The 14597-nt window shown below is 40.5% G+C and overlaps 1 protein-coding gene across 2 annotated transcripts in view; it reads left to right on the top strand.

Moving 5' to 3' along the window:
• phf2 (PHD finger protein 2) overlaps positions 1-12991 on the top strand; it is a 33684-nt gene extending 20693 nt beyond the window's left edge. The window contains exons 10-22 of one of the 2 annotated variants that reach the window (XM_067504846.1): positions 1092-1183; positions 1265-1354; positions 2066-2419; positions 3175-3291; positions 4624-4739; positions 4918-5096; positions 5938-6005; positions 6661-6827; positions 7718-8013; positions 8780-8875; positions 8960-9069; positions 9924-10239; positions 10964-12991. In XM_067504846.1, the coding sequence (XP_067360947.1) occupies positions 1092-1183; positions 1265-1354; positions 2066-2419; positions 3175-3291; positions 4624-4739; positions 4918-5096; positions 5938-6005; positions 6661-6827; positions 7718-8013; positions 8780-8875; positions 8960-9069; positions 9924-10239; positions 10964-11052 (2090 nt within the window). In that variant the 3' untranslated portion in view covers positions 11053-12991. Of the gene's footprint in view, positions 1-1091; positions 1184-1264; positions 1355-2065; positions 2420-3174; positions 3292-4623; positions 4740-4917; positions 5097-5937; positions 6006-6660; positions 6828-7696; positions 8014-8779; positions 8876-8959; positions 9070-9923; positions 10240-10963 lie in introns of both variants that reach the window. The other variant, XM_067504845.1, reaches the window with a different exon arrangement.
• The last annotated feature ends 1606 nt before the right edge of the window (positions 12992-14597 follow it).

Here is a 14597-nt window from a genome sequence, read left to right as displayed (position 1 = left end):
TGTCATTGCAAATGACGTTAGCCACTAGGCTGAATCTTCAAAAACACATCCATCAGAGAGATAACAAGAACATCAGGGGTGAACTATTCGAAGAACTGTGGTTTCATGGATGGACCCTTACCACAGTTGGACAGATCAAGATTTACCATCCAGGAGGTAGACGTGTCAGTGTCAATGTCAATGATCAAGGGTGGACTTCCATTGAGTCAACAGAGAGGGTTTACAGAGATGGACAGATGAAACAAAAGATCAACTCTAGAAGGGAAAAACTGCTCCCGATGTGAAGCTACCTTGCAAATAAGATTTTATGGCAAAGAAATAAAACCTGAATAAAACTGAGATGTATTTCACCATAAGCAAAGACAAAAGGACGAGAGCTGCAGTAAAGATATGGTGATGACTGTAAGTTCCAGACTTCAGGTAGTTATTGACTGCAAAGGTTTGCTGCAAGTATTGAAACTGATAGTTTAATGTACAATTATTCCACTTTCATCCACATATTTTTGAGCCTCACAAATTTCAATATTTGGGACCAAATCGTAGAATTAAAGCTGACACTTTAAGCACATCTTGACTGTTTGATTGCACCGTCCTTGGGGTGTGCAGAGGCAAAATGGTCAATGTTGTCTCACCGTCCGAATATCTACAAACAAAACTGCATACTGTACTATATACGTTTTATTTCATTGTGCAATGCAAAGCTGAAAGTGAAAATGGAGCTTTTTTGTCACTATGGTCGAGCTTTGTGTCCGACCTCATGCAGCCTAGTGGGCAGGATGATGTTGATTGTGTTCCTTAAAAACTTTAACTCATCCATTGGGTGTTTCAGGACTCAGCTCTTGTGAATTTAGTTAACAGGGCTCTTTGTCTAAACAGTCTGACACACTGTTGACGGAGACCTTCTCCTACTCACTGACGAGAGCAATAACCATTTAACATGGTGTCACGTGTCATCTCGTCTGTTCTGATGTTTGAGAGCGTTACATTCCTCTAAATCTCCCACTGTACACTGTGAACTCTCTTAATGTTTTACTTGAAGTTTAAAACTCGTGATTCATTTAATGATAACATTTGCGTTTCTTCTTCTGCAGGTTTACATAAAGCAAATAAGCAACCGGCGCCGTACCTGATACATGGTGCCAAAATCATCAATGGAGCCTTCAGAGCTTGGACTAAAAAACAGGTATGGACACGAGAATGTAAAGTGTCAGTTGTCACTTTGTAATGCTATAATACTAATGATAGTTTGTCTTTCTCCTTCCAGGCCCTATTGGAACATGAAGATGAGCTTCCAGAGAACATGAAACCATCACAGCTAATTAAAGATCTTGCCAAAGAGATCAGGCTGTCAGAGGTATTTCGAATTTATTAAGCTTTCAAATCATAATATCATCAACTATTCTCTAAATGTTTTACAAGGGAGTTTCACACTTTTAGTGGCCCCATGTGGCAGTGAGATGAGGTTTTACATCGGAATGGTTATTTGAGAAGAAACTCCGATAATTGCATTGTGCGGTCCTGGAGTCTCTAACGCATTAATTACGACTCCCTGAAGCCTGCAAATGATGGAAAATCAGATATCTCTCCTTTTCTTCTTGTAAGGCACCCAATGACCTTTTTGTGTGACTTTTACTTGAGGCAAGCAGCAGCATGTAGCGTTAGCTCTCATCAGCAGCTCTGGTTCAAGCGTACAAAATGTTGTGGTGACTGGACACAGTTGCGCCGTTGTTTACATTTAACACGGACTGATTGAATTTGCTTTACCTGGTGAGATCCTCTGATCTCTTTCAAAAGAAAAAAATATTTTCTTTAGGTTATTACATTGCTCGAACCTTTGCACTCAGAATACACACAATCTATAGAATAGAATTTACTTTATAATTAACATTTACAAGAACAAACATAATCTCAAGTTAGAGTTATGGTTAATTATCGGTGTATTTCGTTAGCACTAAAACTCCTTTAGAGATTGATACCTAACTGTGTCCTGATAAAAACGTTATTTGCAGTGTCCAAATCAGCAAAAGTGCTTGTTTAATTGTTGTTTCCAAAATTTGATTTCTAGAATGCAACAAAAGCCATTAAGAGTGAGCCCAGCATTAAGGTGCCAGTGGAGGAACCGCCATCCACCCACTCTGAGCCTGAAGAGCCAGTTTCCCCGGCTCATGTTCCCTCACCCAGCAGAGAAAAAGCCAAGAAAAAGACTTCTAAACCTCCCAAACCTCCCAAGCCTCCCAAACCTCCCAAAATGCCCAAGGTCCCCAAGCCTCCAAAGATGCCGAAGGTCAAGGAAGGAGGAAACAAGAAAGTGAAAAAGGTGAAAGAGTCGTCGCCGCCTCCCAAACCCTCCAGTTTTGCAGCTCTCGAGTCCCACGCAAAGGACATCTTGAGTAAAATGGACCAGCCTAAAAAGATGAAGGTGGGTGGATGGTAAATGATAGAGGAAATCTCTGTTTGTATTTTTTACTTTTTAACTTAATATGAGGCTTTTTTTTTATCTATTCAAGCAGAAATTGTCAAATTTATTTCTATGTGCTGAACAGCAAAAGACCAAACGACAACTTTATGGCTCAGTCCCAATTCTCCTCTTTGGCCCTACCACTTGAACCCACCCTCAATTTTGTGTGATCGTGTTTAGTTTTAGTCTAAGGAGGTTTTAGTTTATGGAGCGTTTTTCAGAGGCTCACCCAAAGTCTAGGATTCTGAATAAATAAATAATACAAAGTATGTCTCCATTAAAATTAGTTTATACACATGATTACTTCACTTAACACGGTTTTATATAAACAGCTCAGGTGAAAAAGTTGCACACTCTGAATTTTTGTTTGACCTACTTTAGCTTTGATTACAACACACATTCATTTCTCAACAAGATCTTGTCTTGATGATAGGAAAGTCAGACTGTGTAAAGTCTTCTCTAGCACATCCCAAACATTCTTAAAGGGGTTAATGAAAATTAGGTCTTACGCTCTTTGAACCCAGTGAATCCTGGCATTATCATTTGGAAACATCCCTGTGCTGTCACGGAAAAACAAAATCAAATTGATGGCAAAACCTGGGCCTTCAGTCCAAGTGTATTTTAGTTGAATAGCTTGACTCAAAGTGCCCTTTGTGATTGCAGGTGAGTATTGTGTCGATCATTGTGTCTTTCTACAAATATTTCCGGTTTTCCAGGCTGTTAAGAACGTCCTGAGTATGTCAGAGAAGGAAATATCCAAGCAGAACAACGTGGAGAAGTTTGAAATCAGAGAGCAGAATAAAAACAAGACGGAAGCAAAGTGGAAATATAAGGTAAGGTCCTTTTTCTGAGGATTTGAATCTAATGGTTGCTTATAACAGTGCACAGTATCACAATCTGTTAAAAGTTAAAACTAACTGAAGGAAACATCCACCCTCTTAGAATTAAGCTAATGGAATTATGCCACGTTCATATCCACCACATTACATTCATTTACACATGTTGTCATTATTGCAGAACAACAGGGGAAGGAACAAAAGTGTTCAGTAATTTTGTTGAACGGAAGACATTAGAGGGTTTTAGTTTCATGGAAAATGCAATGCCAAACTGCTGTGGAATGTTTGCAGTCCCCTCCAAGGATCTCCATCCAAGTGCTCCTTCACATCACGCAAAGCATTTGCAGATGGAGCGGAGACCCTGTTCGATGTTTACCAAGGTCACTGAAGACCACATTTTCACTCAAGATCACAGTTGACTGGTGTAAAAGTTCAGAGCTAGGCCTGCGCTGCTTGTTCTTGTCAATTCCAAAAAAATAAATGCAATGCTGTAAAATTTCAGTCTCAGGTTACTCGATATATTGTCACATGCCTTTAATTTAGGGGAAAAAAGTTGAAAAGTGAATATTTGAAAATGTGCATCCTTGGATTTCAGTTCCTTACACTGTCTGCATTGCTCTTACTAGATTTGCTTTAGTTCTAGTTGAGTCAGAAAGTGTCATAAGTGAATATGATCTGTGAACATTAAAATCAGGATGCTTGGTTTAGGTTTTTGATTTTTATTAAATGACCCTTCTGTGTTAAATACGCTCCACACAATTATTGTGTGCGCTAGGATGAGACGTGTGATAATTTTTAGCTATGTTCCTGCATAAGGTTTTGAATTGATTAAAGTCCACGACCATCATTGGTTTATCTATGGGGTTGGAAAAATGCTAATTATATTTTAAGAGACGTTAAGAAAAATATTTTTTTATGGTTTCCTGTCATTACCAAGAATCTAAGCTTTCCCGAGACTCGCACAATGATAGGAGTAAGAGGCAGGCACCTGGGGGGTGAAGGTTGGGTAGGAGGCAGGGTCTAATGCGAGTGAATCAAGAGGAACATTTGTGTGTGAAACTCAATACAGAATCCTGCACAGAAAGCGGTTCAAACCTACCCTGTCTTCTAACTTTTTACTGTGGCATTTATCCAGACTGTGTAACGTGTAAGAAAGAAGTGGGATCTGCCTTACATTACAAATGTAAAAGCCCGCTAATACACTCACTGGAACTTCATATTTAAAGAGTATGATGGAGCACAAGGGAAAAGAGCTTTAGGTGCGTTAAGGTGATCGTGGGTAATTAACTTATGTGCTTATTTGAAACAATTTCCTTTTTAACTTTACAGAATAGTAAACCAGATTCCCTGCTGAAAATGGAGGAGGAGTGCAAATTTGACAGAACCCCGCTGTTAGGCAATAAAGACAGATTCAGCTTTACTATGTCTCACAAGAAAATGCTTAGGTATGTATGTGATGGTTGTTACTGCCATATAAACCTTCTCATGTGCTGTATTACGGTGATTATAGAGCTATGTGGCTATCAGCACCGTATCCATTAGAGCTAATTCAAGGACTTCTCACTGTGAGAGCCTGGCTGAGCCTCATATCACTCCCTTATTGTCTTGTGGTTTTCCCTTCAGCTCCAAGATGTTGAAACCTCAGACCAACTCAAGTGTTTTTGGATCATTACAAAACCTTAAAGAGGACAAAACCAAGCCTGTGAGAGACGAGTATGAGTACGTTTCAGATGAGGGGGAGCTGAAGATTGACGAATTCCCCATCAGGCGGAAAAAGAACACAGTTAAGAGAGATCTGTCCTGTGAGTACTTTGGACTTGTTTCATGTAGTCTTTCTTTTTACTGTAACTTGTGAAAGGAGCTAGGAATCAAACCCCGACATTTACGGAATATTGACTGAAATGTTTGTAGGATTGAGTTTTGAAAAATACTAGGTCATTTGCATTAATGTAGGCGTACAAAATCTTTTCCTCGGTTTAAATCAGGGGCAGTATTCTTAAAAACATTTATGCATTAAAGGGTATCTCCATAATTTTTCATGTCTACCTTAAAACATCAGGTCACGTATCTATATGAAGACTGAAAGAGGTTTTACTCATTGTAACTATGCCCCATGTTGGTAGTGGTCATGGATGGATCACTTCCTAAAGGCCTGGAATGGGTGGGGGTCCAAATCAGCTTCACATGTGTATCTAAAGCTAATATAGGGGCTTTAGCAGTTTGAGTATTACTGTATATCAATAAATTATTACCCTGTGATCCTGTCTTTTAAGTAGCTTAAGTAAGAAAAGGTTGAAACTAGCTCATCTCACAAGTTACATGATATCAAGCCAGATTTGATGCTACATTATAATCTGTTTAGGTTTTTTTAATTTAAAACTGCATTAAGCAGTTTTTTTGTCTTCGAAATCTTACCTTAATGTATGTGCGCAGAGTGTAGCAGAAAGAGAGAGGTGTGAGCCAAGCAGAACGGATTGATTTCATTTCTTTCATGCTAGCTTAAGAATTAAAAAGTTAATAATACAGCTTTAAACTCAGCTGCACCCACTGTTTCAGCACTGCTGCCACATCAAAGTCTAGCACCGTCTGTCAACAATGAAAGATTTTCACATTAACAACTGCTTGATTATGATCTTTTTCCAGTTTTGTCAGACATCAGAGAACCCATTCAGCCAGCCAAAAAAACAAAGCTCCAACCCTTGGTGACCAAGGTATGTTTAACATGACATCGCTGACTAATAACCCCGACGGCATTTGTCAAAATTGTAGCTGTTGTGCTCACAGAGCAGGACGGTTTGCTCGAGCTGTCTTTATGAACTACAGCTACATCTCCTGTTGTGATGCTTCCAGTCTCCTACATAAAAATGCATTCTGGGTAAATCAGAAAGAGAAGCTCCCTGAGCTGAGGGAAATCTGGTAGTGTTAACAGAGAGAGGGGAAAAGCTCCCTTTGGGGCGTCTGTGGCGCAGGAGGTAGAGCAGTCATCCATCAATCCCGCAGTTGTTGGTTCAATCCCCGGCTCCTCCGGTCACATTGTAAAGTGTCCTTGAGCAAGACGCTGAACCCCAACTTAGTTGCTCCCGGTGAGTGTTGGCCAGCTTCATAGCAGCTCCCCCATCAGTGTGTGAGTGTGAGTGTGAACGGGTGAATAAGAAGCAGTGTAAAATGCTTTGAGCGCCAGTAGGTAGAAAAGCGCTGTATAATCGCAGCCCATTTACCATTAAAAACTGTTTGACTTCATGAAAACAGCAATTAGAAAAAAAGTTAATGGACTAGAAAAAAAGCAAATACAACATGTATTTCTTATTTGACTGTTGATGTGTCCCATGTGTCCATTTTTACACTGTTCACTTTCTCCAAAACCAGAGTGTGGACTCCTCAGATGAAGAGACTCTGCACATAGATACAGAGGCCAAGCCTGAGGTCAAAGGTCGCAACTCAAAGGTGAAGAAAAAGAGCAGCAACTCGGCAGGGATTCTTGACCTGCTGCAGGCCAGCAAGCAAGTGGGTGGGATTGACTACAGCACCAACAGGTAGACTTCCACCCCCGCCCCCAGCCATCCTAACTTTGTGCTTCTTCACCCCATTTGCTTAAAAGCCAGTGGAGCTGTCACTTCCACACACAATTTAGGCATCACTTGCTAAATGGCTCCCACCGGACCCTTTTACCTCTCAGTAAATTAATTTTATGTCTTACGCTCCTTAATGGGGCGAGGCCACTGACAAACAAATGGCCCGCTCAGCGACAATATAATTGGATGAAAAAGCTGAATTTTATAGCTTTGCTTCAAGCTGAAAAATCAACCAGCGCCTGGAGAAACAATTTACGCAGATTCTGTCAACAGTTTGTGTTAAGTCAATGTTTGTTTCAACCTGCGTTAAATCGGTCAAATGCTGCGTGGCTCCGGGCTCTTCCTCCTCACTGTTTGCTGTTTTCTTCAGCTCTTGATGGTCCATTTCCACCACAGTGAAAGCTACAAATGAGCAGTGAAAGAAAGAAGTAAAACATCGCCTGAAATATGTTAATTTCTCAAAGTATTTTTGGTACTTTGAAGCGTGAACTTTGGGAACGTGGGGAATTAAGAGAACTCGGCTGTCACTTTGCTCATTGTTGCAGCTCCGCAGCTAATAGCTTAATATGCGTGTGAAATGATTTTTATAGCTGCCTCTTAAATACATTTTGACTTAAAGCAATCACAAGTCTGTGAAGACTATTTAGATTTGACTCAATTGAGCATTTTCCAGATCGTTAATGTCCTGCAGATGTCAACGATAATGATTCTTAATAGTACGACTAACATTCGCATTGACTTCAAAACCTTTTTGAATGACTTCTCACAGTCACTCTTCTCCTCTGTGTAATGGCTGTGCTGTTGTGTATTTCTTATTGACGTACTTACAGTCAGCCACCTGCATCTCCCAGCACACAGGAGGCCATTCAGGGCATGCTGTCCATGGCCAACCTGTCGTCTTCAGACAGCTTGCAGCAGCCGTGGAGCAACACCCAGTCCAAAAACAATAGCCAGTCGAAGAGCAACTCGCACGGTGCCCAGGTTGGCAAAAAGGCCGGCGGAGGAGGAGGAGGAGGCGGCGGCAATAACAGCAAGCGGCCCAACAAACGGTTACCGAAGAAACCCAGGAAGAGCAGCAGCGTCGAGAGCCTGGATTACGATGATGACCAGGATCACATGGATGCATGTTTCAAGGACTCAGATTATGGTAAGAATATCAGGACGTGCCGGCTGCCTGTTGCTCACAGGGCATCACAGGGTTGTATTTTGAGCAAATAAATGAGAAAGTAATTATCTACCATGCCTGGTTCTTACTGCTGCTAACAGGTGCTGTTGAAAACCGATTGACCCCTGATAGGTCAACATGTGGGTCTTTAATTCTAAATTTGGTTTCCAGTGTGTCATTAAGACTGGATGATAGGGGGATATGTTTAGATTTCATGCATGCTTTCGTGTTACTTCAGTTATTTTCCTCTGAAACTTTTTCCATGTGAACCCCATCCAAACACAGCTGTCCGGACCCTCCCAGCTTGTTAATAAGCCATTAACACATGTTCCAAATTGTTATTTTACATTCTTCTGGACCTTCTAATTAGTGTGTAATTAGTTGCTCGTAGCACGAACATTCTCGCTCTGAAATCCCCACCTTTTCTCACACACAGGCTTTCTTTTGTTGTAAACAAGTTATTTTTTTTATCCGGACCTTAAAATTATCAGATATTAAAACATCTAGATTGGAATGGTTGTGCTGTGAGCAGGCAGAGAGAACGGGAAAGTGGACAGCTGTCTCACAGCTGTCCTGCATATTGTCACAGGAAGCTTTCACCCATGTAGATACGTGCTAAAAGATATAAGTCCACTTAGGACACATTTTGCGCTTTACGTATCCGACAATAATTGGCATTATTGTAATTTTGTCCACTTTCTCTTTACATGCAAGAAGTGTTAGTGATCTATTATGTTTTTGATTTTAGTGTACCCCTCATTGGAATCTGAAGAGGATAATCCTGTTTTTAAATCTCGATCGAAAAAACGAAAAAGTAGCGATGACACTCCCTACAGCCCGACAGGTAAATACTTGCGTTACTAATCAAATGTATACATTTCACAGCAAATGCAGTAAATTCAAAATCTTTATGTCAATGTCGTCGCAGCCCGTGTGGGACCTTCAGTTCCTCGACAGGAGCGGCCAGCGAGAGACGGAGCCAGAGTGGCCTCCATAGAAACGGGACTGGCTGCGGCTGCAGCAAAGCTTTCTCATCAGGTTTGTCACTGAACAGTGTTTTTACATATTAATTCAAACACCATTTGCAGAAATCGCATTGCAGTAACCACTGTCCTAAGCCTGACTGCTAAGTAAAGACAGCCAGTTCTCTGAACATCTCTAAGCTGTCATCACAGCGACTGTGGCGCAGGAAGGTAGAGCGGTTGTCCAGTTGTTGGTCCAATCCCCGGCTCCTCCGGTCACATGTCGAAGTGTCTTTGAGCAAGACACTGAACCCCAACTTAGTTGCTCCCAGTGAGTGTTGGCCAGCTGCATAGCAGCTCCCCCATCGGTGTGTGAGTGTGTGTGTGTGATTGTGTGTGTGAATGGGTGAATAAAGACGCAGTGTAAAGTGCTTTGAGTGCCAACAGGTAGTGCAGAAAATTTACCATTTTAACATTATTATAAACATTGATTATGTCTCTAACCATCTACATTAAAGAATGATGAAGGTGAAGGGAAACTTCCCTGTTCCTGGTTGAGAGATAAGATGCTCTTAACGTTTGCTGGACAAAGAAATAAAGATCCATGAGATAGAAAGGGGATGATTACCGGCACTTCCCGGTTTTTAGGATGAGTCAGAACAGTCTGGAAATCTGTGGTCAATCATTGGGCCAATTAATTCATTTGATTGGACAATAAAACGCTAATGATGTCGTGTGTTTACAACAGGATGCATTTAGGGCACTACTGCAAAAATTGTTAAGTGCCTAGAGCTGATAGTTTTCAAATAATTTCCCAATTATTACATCCAGTTTCACGCACACTATATCTTTTTACAGTCCCCCAACTTTTCTGGCATTTGCAGGAAGATGTTGTGTAAGTCTTTCTAAACAAAAAATATCTGTCACTAGGAGGAGCAACAAAAAACCAAGAAAAAAAAGAAAAGCACCAAAAAGAAGGCAATAGTAATGGAGGAGCCCCCAAAAATCTCTCAGGATAGTAGTTCGCCAGAGCACTACCTGGAATTCCAAGATGGAAACCTGACAGACAATGAGTTGAACACTGGAACTGTCAAGTCGCCGGGGGGGCCACAGCCCATGGCGCCGGGGGTGTTCCTCAACCAGAGGCGACCGTCCATGTCTTCTCCCAACAATAGCACCAACTCCACTAGCACCAACAGCAGCAGCATGACAAAGGGAGAGCGCGTGGGGTCAGCGGACGCCAAAGGTGAGTTGTCACGAAGGTTGACGTTAGGCCAATTACTTAGAGGGATCATTTCAGATTTGCTTAAACACATCACCTTTAAAGCCTTTGTGGTTGGTTGGGATACACAAACAAACTCAATGGTTATATATTTTTGTAGTATTAAATTGGTGAGGTTCCTCTGACTTTTAGGTTGGATATCTAACTTCAGGTGGGTTCCAGTTTCCACCTTAGTTGTTTCAATCGAACACAATATATTCTGCGTCTTAATTGAGGGGCCGCATCCTTCGAAAGCTGTCTCCAGATAAAATGCATCCTTTCTCCAACGACTGGATCCTCCACCCATAACCGTCCCAATGCTGTTTGCACACTGATTATGAAAAGAGAATATGGCGGAGACAGAGTCAGGATTTTATAAAACATTTTAAGTTACACGGTGTTAGTGCGACCTGCTAGTTCAGCTCGTCACTATGCCGCAACGGGTAGAAGCTTGTGACACTAAATCCAGACCACCTAACTGTAGTTTGACCCTCAAAGGACGTGTCCCATGAAATGACAATTAATGGCAGCGATAGGCCAAGTTATAATGCTCCTGCAATATTGCAGTTAACATGATGGTAAAAAGGAAAGGTAACACATAACGAAGCTAGTGTTTTACTCATGAAAAAAGGTTTCGCTGCAACACGAGTACCTACACTCCAGTTGGACATCCTGTCTCATCTCCTGTCTCTTCTAATTCTTTTCACAGCTAAGCGACTAAAGAAAGGCATGGCAACAGCTAAACAGAGACTTGGAAAGATTTTAAAGATCCATCGAAACGGAAAGCTTCTTCTGTAGCATGCAGCGGACTGTTGTAAGACTGAGAATTCTTGAGCTGGGTCCCCTCCCAACCTCACCTTCCCCTACTCCCCCCACCCGACCTCCCCCCCCCCACCATTCACTGATCAAAGCCAACAGTGGGAGAAAAAAAACTGAAACAAGATGGGAGAAGAAAATCATGCATTTTTCAATTTTTGAGAAGAACATCACGCAAAGGTTTTTGCCTCTACTTATACTTTATAACTTTCAGATATTAAAGTGTACAGAACCTACTATAAATATTTTTTAAGAGAACATGTCTCATTTTACTACAGCTGTCAGTTTATCAGGGGTTGCTAAAACATGAAGTAGAAGTACATTGCAGTCATTCCAAGATTTTCGAAAGTATCCCTTGCATGTATTCAGTTGCATGTGCGCTTGGGCTAGGGTTCGGGGACTTTAAACTATAATTCCTTCTATATGGATGCAGCTTATCATTGCCACACTTGACGGTCAGTGAGTTGAAACGGAAAGCGATTGCGTCTTTCCTGCCTTTCCCCAGCCAAGGTTTGTTGTGAAGCGTGATTTTAATTGGAGCATTTTTACGTTATGTTTGCAGAGCACTATCAGCGCAGGGTTTTATTTATTGGTGTCGAGTCATAGATAGGAAACGAGACTTCACGGGACGACTGTAAAGCACAAAGTGGATCGCGAGGAACGCTGCGCCTCAAACGGCGGCAGTGTCCGGATGTTTCGGCTAAACATAGGAGAATGTAGGACTGAATGGTAAACGGAGGACCACTGTGTTTGGACTTGAGAAGCTTAGCACAGTGCACGAGACATGTAGCTAATGATAAGCTCCATCCATGTCAGGTCTGCAGTTACATGGGGATACTTTCTCTCTTCCTTTGCTTTCACAGGCAGCACCGACAACTTCATCTCTGCATTTCTACGGCTTGACACAGTAGAGTATATAGAATGTAGCTTGTACATAGCCTTTTAAATGAATACTTTTTGTATCCTTTCCCATTAAGGCTTAATTCTACATTTTTACCAGTTTTGCTAATTATGAATAAATGAATAAAAATATATATATATGGAAATACAATAGAGTCATCTTTTTTTTAAACGGCAGAGAGTCATTTTTATTTCCCTTTTTCAGATTGAAAGGTGTTGCCTGGAAAACAATTGAAGAAACAGTACGTTTTATTGTCATATGGCCTTACATACACAAAAGCTAATTGTATTGTGGTTTTGTTTTGAAGAAGAGACGAAGCTTTGAGGAAAAATTCTATAAACGAAAGAAAGAGATAAAAAAACATCAAAAAACAAGAAAAGTTTCTATGACCAGCCTCTTGTTCGAGTTCTAGTATCCTGAAGGGTTTCAGAATTATTTTACTAGCACCTTGTGAAGTGTTTATGTGTCAGTGATGTAATTTATTAATGTTTGTAGCTTTTTTATACTTGTACAATTCTTAAGAGGTTTTGTTTTTGAATATTACATCAACTTGTGAGATTATCCTTAGCCGATGAATTTTTTTTTTTTTTTTTTTTTTTTTGAATGTGTGTACGTTTGAGGGACATCACAAACATTTTACGCACTATAATCTACATTAGCAAACTTTGTTTTTGTATCTCCATCCTGTCTTCTCTCAAAGTTATCATGATATCATGGTAATCATTTCCAATGTGACATATTGTTAATATTATAGTTATAAGCAGCTGTGTCCATGCCTCTCTCACACCATTTTATTTTGGTCAGGACATTTTGAACATGGTTTCATGTGCTATGTTCTATAGCAGCAGTGTTTCAGTCACAGATGTAAACCATGCGTCCACTTCTCAGAAATGAGTGCGGTCAGATGTGGGACATATTTTCAGGTTTTTATTTGTACAATATGTGCATTGCGTTGTTGTGGTTTATTTTTGTATGTCCGACCTATTAAATGCATCCACTGTGCCAGGACAGTGAATGATACCTGTTGTAGCTGTCTTCCCTTACTGTTATTTACAGTACTAGTAAGTATTTACAATCCTTTTTGACCTGAATCTATATTTTTCTGTATGTAGACAATTCTGTTTTAAACCATGGCTCACTTTTTTAAGAGATCGAGAAATGGCAGACTCCGAGGAACAAGCATATTGTTGTTGAATGATATGACTGTCCGCCTTGTTTACTTTTGCAATACAGTTACTGTGGAAAACCTACTTTGTAATGTCGTCCTCTCCCACTGAAAATGTGACAGCTTCTGTGGTGACAACAACAACAACAACAACAACAACAAAAAGTTTATTTCCTGCTTTAAAGTTGCTTCATACTCAGCAGGTTTTGTAACAACCCTGAAAATTTCGGCTTCGACACCGGAGTTTGGGTTCTTGCCTCCTGGAGCTTTAGCAGCTGCTTCAGCCAAGTCATTAATTAAAACCAAGCCAAAGTCAACACCATTAAAAATGTATTAACATAAAAGTGCTCTCAAGCAGTCAGACTCTTTTTACTTGAGGATGCCCTTTCACCATCCCCAGCGCACGTTGCAAAAGTTAAATCGAATGAAATTCATGCAGGTTCTGCTCGGACCAGAATAAGTATTTCCCCATGTTAAGTCTACTGCCTCATGAGATCTGATTTATTGTATTTTTTTTGAATCTATGCTCGGGCAGCCAGAATTAGCGTCAAAGCCAAGCAACAGGCAGGCTACACCACTAGATGGAGTCCAAAAATATATGATGCATGGTTTTAGATCAACTCTAATGCTCTAATTTCCTGGCGCACTACAAATGCAGGATTCAACTGGAGCAAAAGTACAGCCTCCACAAATTTTTGACCATTCAGTAAGCTTTCGGTACACATGCTGATACTGTCCAGACTTTTATATGTCTATTACGTCCAGATTTAATCAGCATAATTATTGAAAAGAGAGGAAAAGTAGTTTTAAAGAACAGATGTGAACATCAATGAGATTATGACAAAATTAGTTACAGCACATTTAAAATTAGTGTCTGCAACCAAAATAAGTCAATTAACTTCTACTTTGTGCAACTAAAGACTGATTGCATAAATAGAGAAATTATGTGAAGCCTTCATACATTATGTTCCCCATTGTTTTAGTCCTGCTTAATAACACATCTGGACACAATTGATTTCGCCAAAATAAAACGTGTGCACTGATCTTCATGGGAATCTGCATATCCCCATGCTGATGTTTTATTTATTTATTTTTATCCGATCTGTGTGTGTAGCTGTGTGTGTGGGTGTGTATGAAGTGATGGCTGCAGTGAAGCCGTGCGGCTGTTAAAGGTCGTGACCCCGTTTCCACCCTGGTTAGCATCAAAGTGAACTGTTATTGTTAGCTAATTGCTAACACAAGAATGAGAAGTGCTCCGTCATCGGCAAATGAAACAATCACATAATTTGTCCTCTCAGGACACACTGACATCAAGTTGACACTGGGATGAAAGTGGAACAAAACCGATGCAGATGGAGTGAAATTGATTTGCTTTTAAAGTCTTTTCAGTGGAATTAAAGTTTAAAGTTGGGAGTTAAAAGTTGGCAAGTGGGGTTTACTACAGGCACAGTTAGATTGAAA

Source organism: Channa argus, chromosome 5 (genome assembly GCF_033026475.1).
Source record: "Channa argus isolate prfri chromosome 5, Channa argus male v1.0, whole genome shotgun sequence".
NCBI classification, from domain to species: domain Eukaryota; kingdom Metazoa; phylum Chordata; class Actinopteri; order Anabantiformes; family Channidae; genus Channa; species Channa argus.
The sequence above is the reverse complement of the archived record's forward strand: the minus strand, read 5'-3'. Positions and strand labels throughout refer to the sequence as shown.